Here is a 13,011-nt window from a genome sequence, read left to right on the forward strand (position 1 = left end):
GCAAAAAGCAACACAAATCCTCAACAGCAGAAATTCAATAATAAAAGAAAAAGAAAAAAAATAGAGTTTAGCAAGAATCTTAAATGGACAGCCTACATTTTAGGGACAAAAAACCCAAAAAACTAAAAGAACAGATGAACATTAATGCGAATCATTAAATAAACCCCAAAATATGATTACGCCATTAAAGGACCAGGCATCTGAATTGGTACAGGGTAATCCCTGCTTATAACTGACTGCACCAAGGTCGAGTTACAAATCAGTTGATATCACCGAGCTTTCTCTGCCAACTACATCTTTTAAACATCAGCAAATCCTACCTACTTCCTCTTGTGTCTGTCACAGAAACCATCCAAACAGTGGGAGCAAGCAATCTTCGCTTCAAACGCTATTAACTTCAAGCAAACTGAACAATTAATTCATTTTTACTCCTAGATTGGAAAAGTCCTTGCTGTTCTACAGTATCTGGAAGCCTCGCCACTGATTACAGCCAGTTCAGGATCTGGCTCCTCCTCAGTATATGAAAATGGACCTGAAACAATAGGAACCTTATCTGAGGCAGTTAACCCGAGTTACACTTCTGAACAAGTAAACAGAGTCTTCATGGGGACACCAAACTGCTTAAGGAGTCTTATGTAAGAACTTGGAAAAAGTGTTATCTACACAAATATATATATATATATATATATATATGTATATATATGTATAAATATACACACACACTTGTGCTTTTTGTCTTACGCAACTTTCCTCATAGTTGCAGAATTACTACTAGAAAACCACTGGCAGTCTGCTGCGGCATCAAATACAGACGTCAATTCAAAACAGGGGCAGAACAACCTCCCCAACACAGAATTTCCAAGTAAATGCCGACAAAAGTGATTCCCCCCTCTCTTTGTGGGATTTTTTTTCTCTAGGGAGAATGGTGATGAAAGGTTAAGAGAATTACACCATTTAACATGCAGTTGTCATATATTTTCCTGTGTAATATCAAGATAAAAAATTATTCTCTGCACGCATTTTTCTCCCTTCAAACTGAAAAAGCTCAGTTGTTGCATAAAGCAGAAGGTTATCAGAAACTAATTGTGATTTGTTTGCCAAATTTCATCAGGACAGGCCAGCTCCTACCTCTGCCTCACACAGCTGACTGAGCACAGAACGGGCCTTTGTGACAGGTAGCCAAGGTTAAAAACTGCACAGTAAAAAGGTAAAACAAGATGTGCCTTTGGCTACCGTGTCAAAAAAGAAAGGTTTGGAAGGACATGCATTTCAAAGATTACTGGGAGAGTAGTGTGGGGAGGAAGGACCACAATGGTTTTAACAAATTTTAACAGGTAAACTGAAGTTTAAAGCATAAGGCGAAGTTTGACATGCTGGATTCTTAGCTAATAGAAGTTTGCGTAAATCTAGTAACATCAATAACATTGTATGAAATTACGCTAGCTGTTGATCTCGCTCACAGTCTCTAAAGACCACACCTACCTATAAATATATATAATGTTTGCTTTTTTAAAACTGATTGAAGTTTAATAGCACAGTCATAATTGAAATTTTCATGGTCCCCAGCTAGCTTTGAAGTTAAATCCCTAAGTGGATAAAATGGACTCTATATCTAATCTAAACTAAATGTTTCCCTTAGTTACTAATACCAGCGCAGTTTCACTAGTTGAAGTCACTATTACAAATAAGAAAGGCAGAACCCACTGCACTGCAAGGGACATTTAATCCTGCGCCGTACTAGGACATAGTACATGTTCTTTGAAATACCAGTTCCTCCACTCTTTTCCACACCTTCGCTTCAAGAGATGACTAATCTGCTGATTTCTAGGGGGGAAGGTTTTAACCACAGCTTCCCAGTACTCTTACCGATAGCAGTACCCCGTACAACTTCTTTCCATGCTTTACATATCATGACACCAAGTCTGTCTAATTTAGTTTTAAACACCATTTTTGAAGGAACAAAGCTAGAAATAAAACTTTGCTGATTTTTTGCACCTGTACTGTAGGCTGTAACTGTTTCAGTGCCAAACTTTAGACTTCTTTAGGTATTCTGTAAATTACAGGTGCACACACCCTTATTCGTACAGCGCTCCATAAACAAGCTTTGTTCAGGAAATTTAAACAAGGTCAGAGAAATAAAGTGCACCAAAAATGCAAGCAAACCACAGCGTGATCGCCTGTGGACTAGACAGTGACCTTCTTCACTGGCTTCACTTCTGCCCTTCGCTACCCTTTTTTCCAACTCCATTATGTGTATCAAACACTGAATCTTTGCGCTGAAGGCTGGCCCATCCTCTCCCACGTAAGACAAAAATCAAACAATCAGGGGAAAAAAAAAAAAAAAAAAAAAAACCTCTCCTGCTAGGCAGCTGCCAAGTAATAGGGCAAGCACTATATATGGACTTAAAGATTATATATAGTGAGTAATTATAATACAGTTTGAAGGCAGGTCTGGATCCTAGAGAAAACAGTCATAATTGTGGCACTTCTGCAACAGTAATTTCCCTGTGGCTTTGGTTATGTTGATCTCCGTTCCCGTTTCGTAGAGCCCAAAGCTACATACATTATATCCAAGTATATATCTGAAACTCCACAACCTTTGCCAGAGTAACTCTCCAGGAAGCTCTCCTGACCTTTACTTAAGATAAAGAAAGCAACTGAAATGAAGAAATAAATGTTCCTTTGATAATACTGTGTAAGCTGTGGCTAAGGAACTTTGAAATGCAGCAGCATTAATAAAATAGCCATGTTAGGAGAATTTCTTTATCACCAAAAGCAATGACAAGCTTCAATGGGCCTTTTCATTCACAGTTCACAAATTATTTTCCAAGAATCATTGACTTGTTGTGTAACGATAATTGTGGGTTAATAGAAGCCCCAAATGAACTTTGTACTCTTACACAAAGGACATATGCATACATGACTATATTTGGACACTGCTCCATACATAGAATAAGAGATTTAATTTTCAATTTATAGAACCGTTTTAGCTTTCCTATTATAATACAAAGTATTGCCTATGAACCCAAAGGTAAAAAAAGATTCTTACAAAGAGCAATTTGGAAAGTGAGCATAATTCCATAAATGTTCATTAGTATATGCACAGGCACTAGTAGAGAAAAATCACAAATAATTTTTTTCTGTCCTGGTACTCTATCTGTGTCCAGAGAAGAAAAATAAAATAAAATAAATAAATAAAAACTTCAGTTTTCCTAAAATGTTGTCATACATACGCTTAGTAAAACAGCTTTTAAATAACCATGAAAATCCTCCAAAATTATATAAAAACTAAACAACTCTGAATTTGTTTTATGGGTTAAAAACTATTTTAATGCATATTTTTCTAATACCCTAATTTTAATCCCAACATTTTGATACATGAATGCTGTATTTAACAGGCACCTGATTTAGTGAGCTGCAGTAATTCACTCTGATAGGATATGTAATTTAAGTTATTTATCAAAATGGAAAAGCTACCTTGCGCTTTACCACAATCTGCAGGCACTGTCTAGAAGAGACCTCTGATGACAGAGAGCTTAGTCGCGAGGAAGAAAGATACCTGCGGGAGCTGCAAGTAGTCTATGACTTGGTCGTACAACGTTCGCAATCCCATTTTTTCACTATGCCTTTGCAACAAGTCAAAACCGCAGAACAGCAAGTACATCAAAGGGAAGCTAGGGTTTAGCACAGTAGTAGCATTTTAGCAGATAAGGGCAAGATTTCAGGGGTACAGGTTAAAAACGAAATTTCTGGCATATGTTAAGAAGAGTAGCAAACAATGTAACGCAGAGCACCCAGGTTAATATCATTCCTGCTTTCTCCCATTAATTCAATGGAAGATTTGCTCAAGAAGCTTTTGCTAAACAGCACAACATGTGCTAAAATGACCTGAAACACTTCAGCAGCGACTGCATTCGATTAATTATATGGAGACAATTAAGAGCCTGATTTCAGCTCAAGGGGCTTGTCCTTTGTCCCTCACAATATCTACCTCCGTCCCGTGATCACCTCCTGCTTCTCCTGCTCTGCGCATGGGGGAAGCCCCAGCACCTCCACAGAGCACCCTGGCTTCCCCAGGCATGAGGGAGATGAGCGGTAGGAGCGGGAGGAGAGGGACACCCCGCTATGGGTTATACCTCCACCCAAAGCCACCCGTCATGGGTACACTTCAAAACGCTACTTGCTTTATCTACTTCTCATGACAATGTCACCAAGCGGCAAAAGGACTGCAGGTGACAGCCATAAACAGCAAACACAGAGACCCACACATCAATATATTGAGAGGTATTTAAAGGAAAAAAAAAAAAAAAAAAGAAAAGAAAAGAGAGAAAGCGATGGTTCATACTATACTTACAACTTTCAGCCTGATAGTCTGGCACAAACTGCTCGTCATTGTCAGGTACCTGAGCTGAAGAAAGGAAAACAAAACAAACAAACAAACAAAAAAAAAAAAAAAAAAAGAAAATGAGGAAAGAATTAAAAGAAGCCATTAAAGCATAAATAAAGACTCTGGTGCTTAATTTGATGCACAGCCAAGTTTAAAGCTAGGATTTTATTGTCATTGTGGGGTATGGAAACGGGGCAGGAGACTCATTTTAGCATGAGATAAGTGCTGGGATGAAGCTGCCCGCGCGGTGCGAGCGCGGGTGCGGGGCGGCTCCAGTTCAGCATGCAGAGGACCCTGGTGAGGGGCAACGAGGGATCCTGCTCCTTCCAGGGGCAGGAGGGTCCCCATGGCCCTGCCAGATGCCATCCTCTGCAATCCCTGACAGGGCATCGCTGAGTAAGAACAAACCCCAGTGTGTAACACTCACGCATCTTTAACCCCAAACTACCGCATCTTCAGTGGACTTGTGAACGATCACGATTTTGCATGGCAGTCAGCCAACACAGTATGGGGCTTCTGTTGATGTCATTTTGTTATTATTTTAATTACTCAAAAAGAACTGTTTGACCAGACCACAGAATTCACGTTTCAATTATGACATTTCAGACACACTCAAAAAATATGATTTACTTAAAGCTAGAATCATTATTAACATCCATGCACCTTGCGTAAGATCTTTTCTGCTCTTTGGAAATACCGTTTTTTGCTCTCAGGAAACTTTCATTTCACATCTGCGCTATAAAACATGATTGTTTCAAGGGCTGTTGAGACATAACTTGGTTCTGTTGCACCACAGTTCCCTTTCATGGGATACCTATGACATTAGCTATCTCTAGTATGGTGCTGATGACTCATTTAAAGCATTTAAGTTGAAACGCTACTGAATATACACTATCGGTGGATACAGTAGAGCTGAATACAGATGAATAATTGCAGAACATGATGCTAAGAAGCGGCATCATCAGAGAACAACTAGTTCTGGATATATCCTAAAGAGAAATCCGGCTTATGGTGACTGAACTTTGTCATCTTTTTGTCAACATGTGCTTGCCAGAATCATTGCAGCAAAGCTACATAACACTCTCTGTTTGAAAATATTTTAATTTACACAGGTCTTCTCTAAAGGCAAGCAAATAATTCATATATCCTTAATTAAAATTTAACATCTGCCATGATCTGGTTACCCAACAAGATTCAAGAGGTTATATAATCATTTATTGAAACAGCGACTATCAAATCATTAAATACATGAAACGATAAAATATAACTTTAAAAGCTTTCAGAACACTTGCCAGATTAGGAAGCGCTAAACGTAGGTTTACCTTTACACCTGTGCAACTTCCACTAGTTTGGATAGAATTTGCTTGAATGAAGAATGCATATTTAATTATAATTACAATTAATTATTCTGAATGTGCTCTACAGTATTCTTCATGGACCAGATCTTCACTTCTTAATCAGGAAATATTTCTAGTGACTTAACTAAAGATTTTTTTTCCTGGGTAAAGAGTTCAGAATCAGGCTCATCCTACTGAAAAAAAAAAAATCTTCTTGATTTTAAAACAATCCTAATATCTTAATTACAGTAAATTCCCTTAAAGAACAAAGGACCTTGGGAAACATCCCAATATGGATTTTAACAGAAGTATATATACAGTAAGCATATGACGAGAATTAACATTACTCTGAGAAAAATACATACAAATACAAATCCTTGTTTTGTTTATATATGTATGTATATAGTAACATACATACACTTGTATGTATGTATGTATATAGTAACCTACACTTTTAAGAAACCAACATCTCTGAGGACATGCTAGTGCCTTTAAAGTCTAAAGCTGTATAAAACACATTTTACCAAACCAAATATTTCTATTATTTTTGACTCATTACATTTCTCTTTCCTTCAGAGAAACCACAGGACTTTTACCAGAAATGAACTCTGGGACAATATGAGCCCAAATACCAGGGCTCTAAGTTTCTGATCTTTCATGCAATTCACTGCATGCAAACGTTAAGCATTTCCCTACAAAAATGCAAAAGATTCAACTGTTAAAGAAGAATCTAATTATGAAAGCAAGGTCTCCTAGTTGATATGCTATTCCTAAGTATTGCTTGCATTTCCAATTGTTTTTGGATGGTTTATGAGTACATAAGGAGTTCAAGTAAATCTACCAAATAATTTATTGTTTACAAAAGGCACATCCTACACATTTTCCTTAAGCGAACTATCACTCATATGGAGTAACGAGGTTACATATACATACATATATTTATATATCTATATATAAAATAAATGGGGTCATTAATAAAATGAGGACATTTGGGGGACGAAAAAAAAAGGAGGGGGGGGGGGACAAAATAAAAAGCCTGCTGTTAAAACCAGGAAGCTACATTTAGGGATTGCAGAATTAGGATAGCAATTTTGTATAACTTTCCAGAGCATACCTAGAGTCCTGGCTTCTTTATTCCATTGCTTTATTCCAGTTTTTATCAGTTCACCTACCCCAGAGAGAAACAAAATGATCTGCCTCCAGCCACCCCCCCCAAAAAAAAAGAAGTTATGCGGATTTATGTACATGTCATCACAAGCAGGGCCTTTGTTTTCCCTGTCCCTAACTGTTTTTTCTTGTCAAAGAATGAGGGAAAAAAAAAAGGGAACACATCCAGTTGAATATTCACACAAAACCAGTAGGTTCCTTTAGAGCCACTTGAATTAGCACTGATTTGATATGGCATGAATAAGGAAAATGTTCTTACTTTTATGGATCCCCAAAATGTATATGGGAATGTTTAACAGATACCAAGGCATATCTCTGACAATACTCTTGAAAACAGGTGGAGACTAGTTTCAAAATATACTTTAAATACAATATTGACATAATCTTAAAGCCTCCATAGAAAAGGAATATAGCAAGCTAAGAAGTGTTTAGAACCCTGCCAAATTATAAACAAAACAAAGCAAAGAATAATACCCAAATGCTAAACTTGGGAACATACATTTCCTACTATTTTAAAAGCATCAGGACATCCAACTGTTAGAAATGGAAACTCAAAACTGTTAGTTTATTCCTTCGTTTAACCTGGCATTATTTTCAAACCAAGAGAACTGCAGCTCACACATGTTTATATTGTAGCAATGATCTGCTCAATGCACGGATTTCTTCCTCTAGGATCTTGCTGTGAGAGGGCAAATGGTGCGGGTAGATTATTACTCAAAGAGAAGAGGGCTTTTGTACCCTGAGTTGGGGTAATTAGAGACAGTCTTTATAGCAAATTAAACAAGCAGGCAGATAAGTAAAGACATTTTAATTCACATTTGCGAAAGAAAAATGTAACTTGGACTGTTGCAACTGTCTGCACATTTATATATGCATGTCATTCGTTTCCTCTTTCTTTTAGACACAGATACTGCAATTCAGCAAGTCTGCCATAAAATCTTCATTGGTCTTCTGTTAACATACTCAACACAAGCCACACTGCATAAATCACCAAAACTTTTTTTACTTTGCCATTCAGAAGTATATTGCAAAAACTATCTGAAATGATCATCTGACTGAGAATATTTCCCTGAGCTACTTAGTTATGGCAGCTTGAGAAAGGAAGTATACACCAAAAGACTAATAAAAGGTTTTCAAGGATATTAAGCACGTGGCTTTTACTGCTAATAGCAGGAGCAGCTCTATAGTTCATTCTGCATTCATACCCGTCAAGTCTCTGACTCCTGAAGTGGACAACATCTGCACCATGATCTATCCAGCCCTGTCAGAAATATATTTCTGCAGAAATATATTTCCAGCAGAAAAAATATTTCATACCTGTCTGTACTTTCCAGAGGCTTTTTAAAGACTCTAAAAAGCTGAACTTAGGGCATATTTTCCAAATGCAAAGCAATCCAGAAAAAGAAATAATAAAGTTTAAAACTAGGGCCCCTTAGATTGCTGCAAGTCAATAAAAATAAAAAGTCACCAGTCAGAAGCATCCAGGACAAAAGGAGTTAATATTTAATTAAAACCAGCTCTATCCACTGTAACAATGACCTGGAGCCAAACAAGGCAGAAGATGTATGAGTCATTCTTTCTGCCAGTGAATGAGACAGCTGATCTCCTAAGCAATTCCTCAAGACAAGCAGTCAGAACTGGAGTTCTGCCTCCATTCACAAAAACACAGTCCAGCATGAACCATGTGGCCCCAACCACAAGCTTTTCATGTCACACCCTTCCAGAAAGCTACAGCAAAGTAAACTTGAACTTTAGGCATAAACACACTGATTTCACTGCTTTGTCTCAAGATGTAGCACAGACCTGCTGAGGAACATTATTTAATAAATGAAACGTCAAGCAAACTGAAAAGGGCTTAAATTTAACCCTTCCTTCTCCCCCTGCTTCCAAAAGCTCTGCTGCACTCTGAGAAAAGGTATTCCTGTCAAAAAGAGGAAACTTTCCAGAAAAACAAGCTGCACGCCTCCTTGCCTCACTCCAGAGCTTTATTTTGGGCATCTCACCATTTCCTACGTTACTGTGTTCTCTGACCTCAAGCTTCGCTCTGAGCCAAGAGCAATTTGTTTTAAAGTATCAAAGATTTATTCAATTGAAATTGACAGGAAACTATATATGAACAGCATTATTTCGACTTGCTCTGAATTAATACTGCAGGCCACAAAAGTAATGAGCCAGCTGAGTTTTGCTGGATTCATTATCAGTCCTGAATATCTGAAAGAATGTATAAATCTTAAGTATTCATGTAAGATATTTTATTATTATTATTAAAATAACAACTGCTTCTAGCAAAGAAGCGTTCAGAAGGCAACAGTGACAAATTTCAAGATGCAAAAAAATATTTCCCATAAGCCCAGGATCTGCTGTCAAAACATCTCCAAATCCTTTTAACATAAAGTGAGATGCTCTGACTAACAAACTTAAATGCTGTTCAAAACTAGCTCCAGATCTCAAAATTATTCCTTATGTGAATAAACCCCAGCAAGATGAAGATGCGTTTGCAGAATCTGCTCCTCATTTAATGCTATACGAAAAATGAGGGAAAAGTCAGTATAAAAAGAGCACTCACATTTCATATTTAGCTATATTCCTCATGGTTCACAAATCCAGCTCTGCTTTTGAATAAAACTATTATTTTGAATAAAAGCCATTTACCTTTCCAGCAAAAGTTCCTTATTGTACAAGACTTCTGGTGGTTTTATTTGTTTTGGATAGGTTGTATTTTTTAAAGAACACCAACAAAATCATTTTGCCTAAAATAACTTTTTTTCCAATTTTTTTTTTTTGTGCACACATACTGAAGACCAAGCATTTTAAGGATTGGGAAGCCAAATCTCTCAAATGACTAGAGGCCAAGAAAAAGGAAGAAAAAAGAAAAGCTATTTGCTGCATTACATACTACAAATTTAAAAGCTTATGCTGCATTTTAAGAGCATGGCCCATCAGATAATATCTTAATATCTTCATGACTAAGATCTAAGTTATCTTTTCTTGACTATTTTTGCTGCTAGAAAAATGCAGATTCACTAATAGTTCTTGAATACGGGCTACATGGCATTCACCTTACACTAAGTAAATTTTACAACTTTCTGGCAGAACAAAGCTCGTTACCCAGTATAAGCTGCCACGTTTAAACAAAGCCACGCTAACTATACTCATATTTAAAGATCTAGTGCTTTATTTTATTAAAAAACTTCCCTTGGAAGCTATAAGCTGCTCATTTTCACACATCCTCATTCATGGAATAAACGGCAACGCTGGATCAGACATCATCACGATGTTATGCTTTATTATAGGAGATGAGGACAAAAACTTATTTTCTGAAGTTCATCCCAAATTTGAATATTAATTAATTATTGGAGACAAATTGCTTATTTTATAGAGAGCAAGCAGCTTTTTCATATTGGTAACTTATCTAAGAAGCAACTTAGCCTAGCTATCCACTTAGTCTAGCTAAGCTGTGGTAGATGTATGAATCCGTTACCTGTAGCTATTACTTTAAACCAGTTACTGTTCACTTGGGTAATTTTCTCACCCAAAGAGCGTAACTTTTTACTTGCAAATTTACTACTATCCGAGAAGGGAAACACTAATTAATTGCCCAAATCTTGTGCATAAATGCATTATTTATCTTTGCTTTGATGACTTTCACACATCTTCAACAAGTTAACTGAGGAATTATTATCAGAAAAAGATACTTTTAATAAACAATCTGATTTTGGGGGCAGTTAATCTGCTATTCTCCTAAAAGCGAATGCTTCCACCATGCGCAGGTGACTTTCGCTGGCTAGGAATTCTTCTGTCTTCTTTTTGCTCCATAATAAGAAGTAACGGCTACCATGACGAGATAACACTAGATTAATATTTGAACCAATCTTTTCAAGTCACTGAACAATTGCTACCTGCCAAAACCAATCTAATTCCAAATACACAGAATCAATAAAGTCATTTTATAATATTATCATGACAAAATGTTTCCATCCAGTTTTTAAATGTAAAATGAAAGATATCTGAATAATATTTGTCTTGCTTAGTGATAGGTAATTTTAACTATTTCCTTTTAGGTTTGAAGGTTGAAACAGATTACTACAGGCTTCCCACTTTCAATTACTGGGATCAGGAAACACTTACAATCTGTCTATTCTCCATGCTGAAAAACCGTTTACAGTAGGAAACCTAATTTAGAGCAAGTTTTGCATCAGAATAATTTAGATTCTTTCTTACACTTGTAGTACTACACAAGGTAGTAACTAAAACTCATTTCCAACAAAATCTGGTATGGAGCTACAATACACTTGGAAGTTTTATGCAAGTAGTATTCAGCTTGTTAATTATGGAGTAATGAAATATTAAAGAGGCTACTGATTTGTTTACATTTTGAATTAATTTTTTAACACATGTGAACCTTCTACTGTTTTCAGTCAGTAAAGAATACACTTCTTTTGTGTTTACTTGTTCATCATCAACTTTTCACAGAACACAGGTGACCCAAACTATAAAAGTCTGCAGGCTAAAATATGTGATGTAGTAAAGATACCTTCAGGACAAAATCTGAAAGCATTCTTTGTGCAATAAAAATACAACTCACTTTCTTCTCCCAACTAATAAGTAGATTTTTGACCTGGTTACTCCCCAGTAGGGATCTGAACTCGTGGGAGAAACCTGGTCAGCTGCCACTGCTTTTCTTAAGAAGGGTCAAGATGTTTTAGGATTTCATGGTCATTTCCCTGGCTCCAGAGCATTATGAAAAGAAATATGTAAACATTACTGATGCTGCCAAATTGGCAAACTTCTAGCCTATGAAGGTCCAGAAGAACATAAATGGACACATCTAGCAATGGGTAAACAAGTCCGATTTCAAAATCAGTTTCCTGGCTAAACTAACCCATTTAGACCTTCGAGCAAAGCTTCAATATTCTCCAACCCCACTATATTAGAGGCTACTTTAGAGTGTGTGTCAGGGGGAGGGAGTTAATTGAAAATAAAGGTTCAAGTTAATAGATCAATATTTGATTTTTCTCACCTTGACTTTTTATTTCAGTTTTAGCTTAGGCTTTAAAAAAGCTATATAAAGTTTCTGTTTTACAGAAGAGTTAAAACCATGGTGTGGCCTGAAGCGAACAGATTCTTTTAAGAAAAAAAAAATCTTTAAGGAACATTGGAAAGTTTGTATTATTTAGTTTCAGTAAACTGAAAATTTATAATTATAAAATGCTGCGGCTTTATTATCCTCTGCCACGCAAAAAGACAGTTTTTTTTTTCCATTTTTCAAATACTTACCACGTGATGCTATCCTCATTTTATGAAAATGCAATGTAAAAAGGTTTCTCCACCTCACTGATACAGGACTACACACCTTTCTCTCTCAAATCTAAATTTATCAATGATGTAGACTCAGTTAAAGCAACGAAAAAAGATTTCACCCTACTCTGAAAAAAAGCACAGTGGCTCTAGATTAAAAATTGCCATTACTAACTCATGTACCTACAGAAATTATTAAATTAATTTTAAATTCCATACTATTAAACTTACATTATCTGCACATATATTATGAATCTGCTAGTACTTTTCTGACTAATGATCAAAGAAATTTAATGATTTTCAGAAACAAAAACAGACATTGCAGTGATCAACCAAGCTAAAAGTTTTCCTTTCCATCAAAAAATATCATATATTGAATAATATTCTAATAATCTTCTAGTTTGTTAGAACAGAGTGAGACAAGACAAAGTAAGAGATTCTAAGTAAAAATATCATAGGGAAATAGTTACAATTGTACTCAATTCATTATATTATATATAAAAAAAACTGTCTTCTTGTAGGACATATTGTTTTCAGTGATTAGAAAAGAATCATATTAATTCACAAAAATTACAATCTCTGTTCCATTATTTAAAGGAACAGTTTTGATTATATACAGAATTACTACCTGCTAAAAATAATGCTAGGGGAATAAAAATGTCAGAAAAATTAACAAAATCCTGCAACTTATTTATAGGTTAAAGACTTCACTAACTACATATAAAACTATATGTTTAAAAAATCAGTATGTAGCGAAGCAGTCACCAGCAATATTTCCTTCTTTCTATAAAAAGCAGCAGCAAGCAGTTCACCCAGCGTCTC

The 13,011-nt window shown here is 36.1% G+C and overlaps 1 protein-coding gene across 1 annotated transcript in view; it reads right to left on the reverse strand.

The window, feature by feature from the left end:
* ETV1 (ETS variant transcription factor 1) overlaps window positions 1–13,011 on the reverse strand; it is a 62,671-nt gene that overhangs the window by 45,351 nt on the left and 4,309 nt on the right. The window contains exon 5 of the mRNA XM_010216900.2: window positions 4,355–4,408. Within this exon, the coding sequence (XP_010215202.1) occupies window positions 4,355–4,408 (54 nt within the window). The remainder of the gene's footprint in view (window positions 1–4,354; window positions 4,409–13,011) is intronic.

The sequence above is a fragment of the Tinamus guttatus genome, unplaced genomic scaffold, assembly GCF_059628265.1.
Source record: "Tinamus guttatus ecotype Peru unplaced genomic scaffold, ASM5962826v1 Tinamus_guttatus_pri_ptg000503l, whole genome shotgun sequence".
NCBI lineage: Eukaryota > Metazoa > Chordata > Aves > Tinamiformes > Tinamidae > Tinamus > Tinamus guttatus.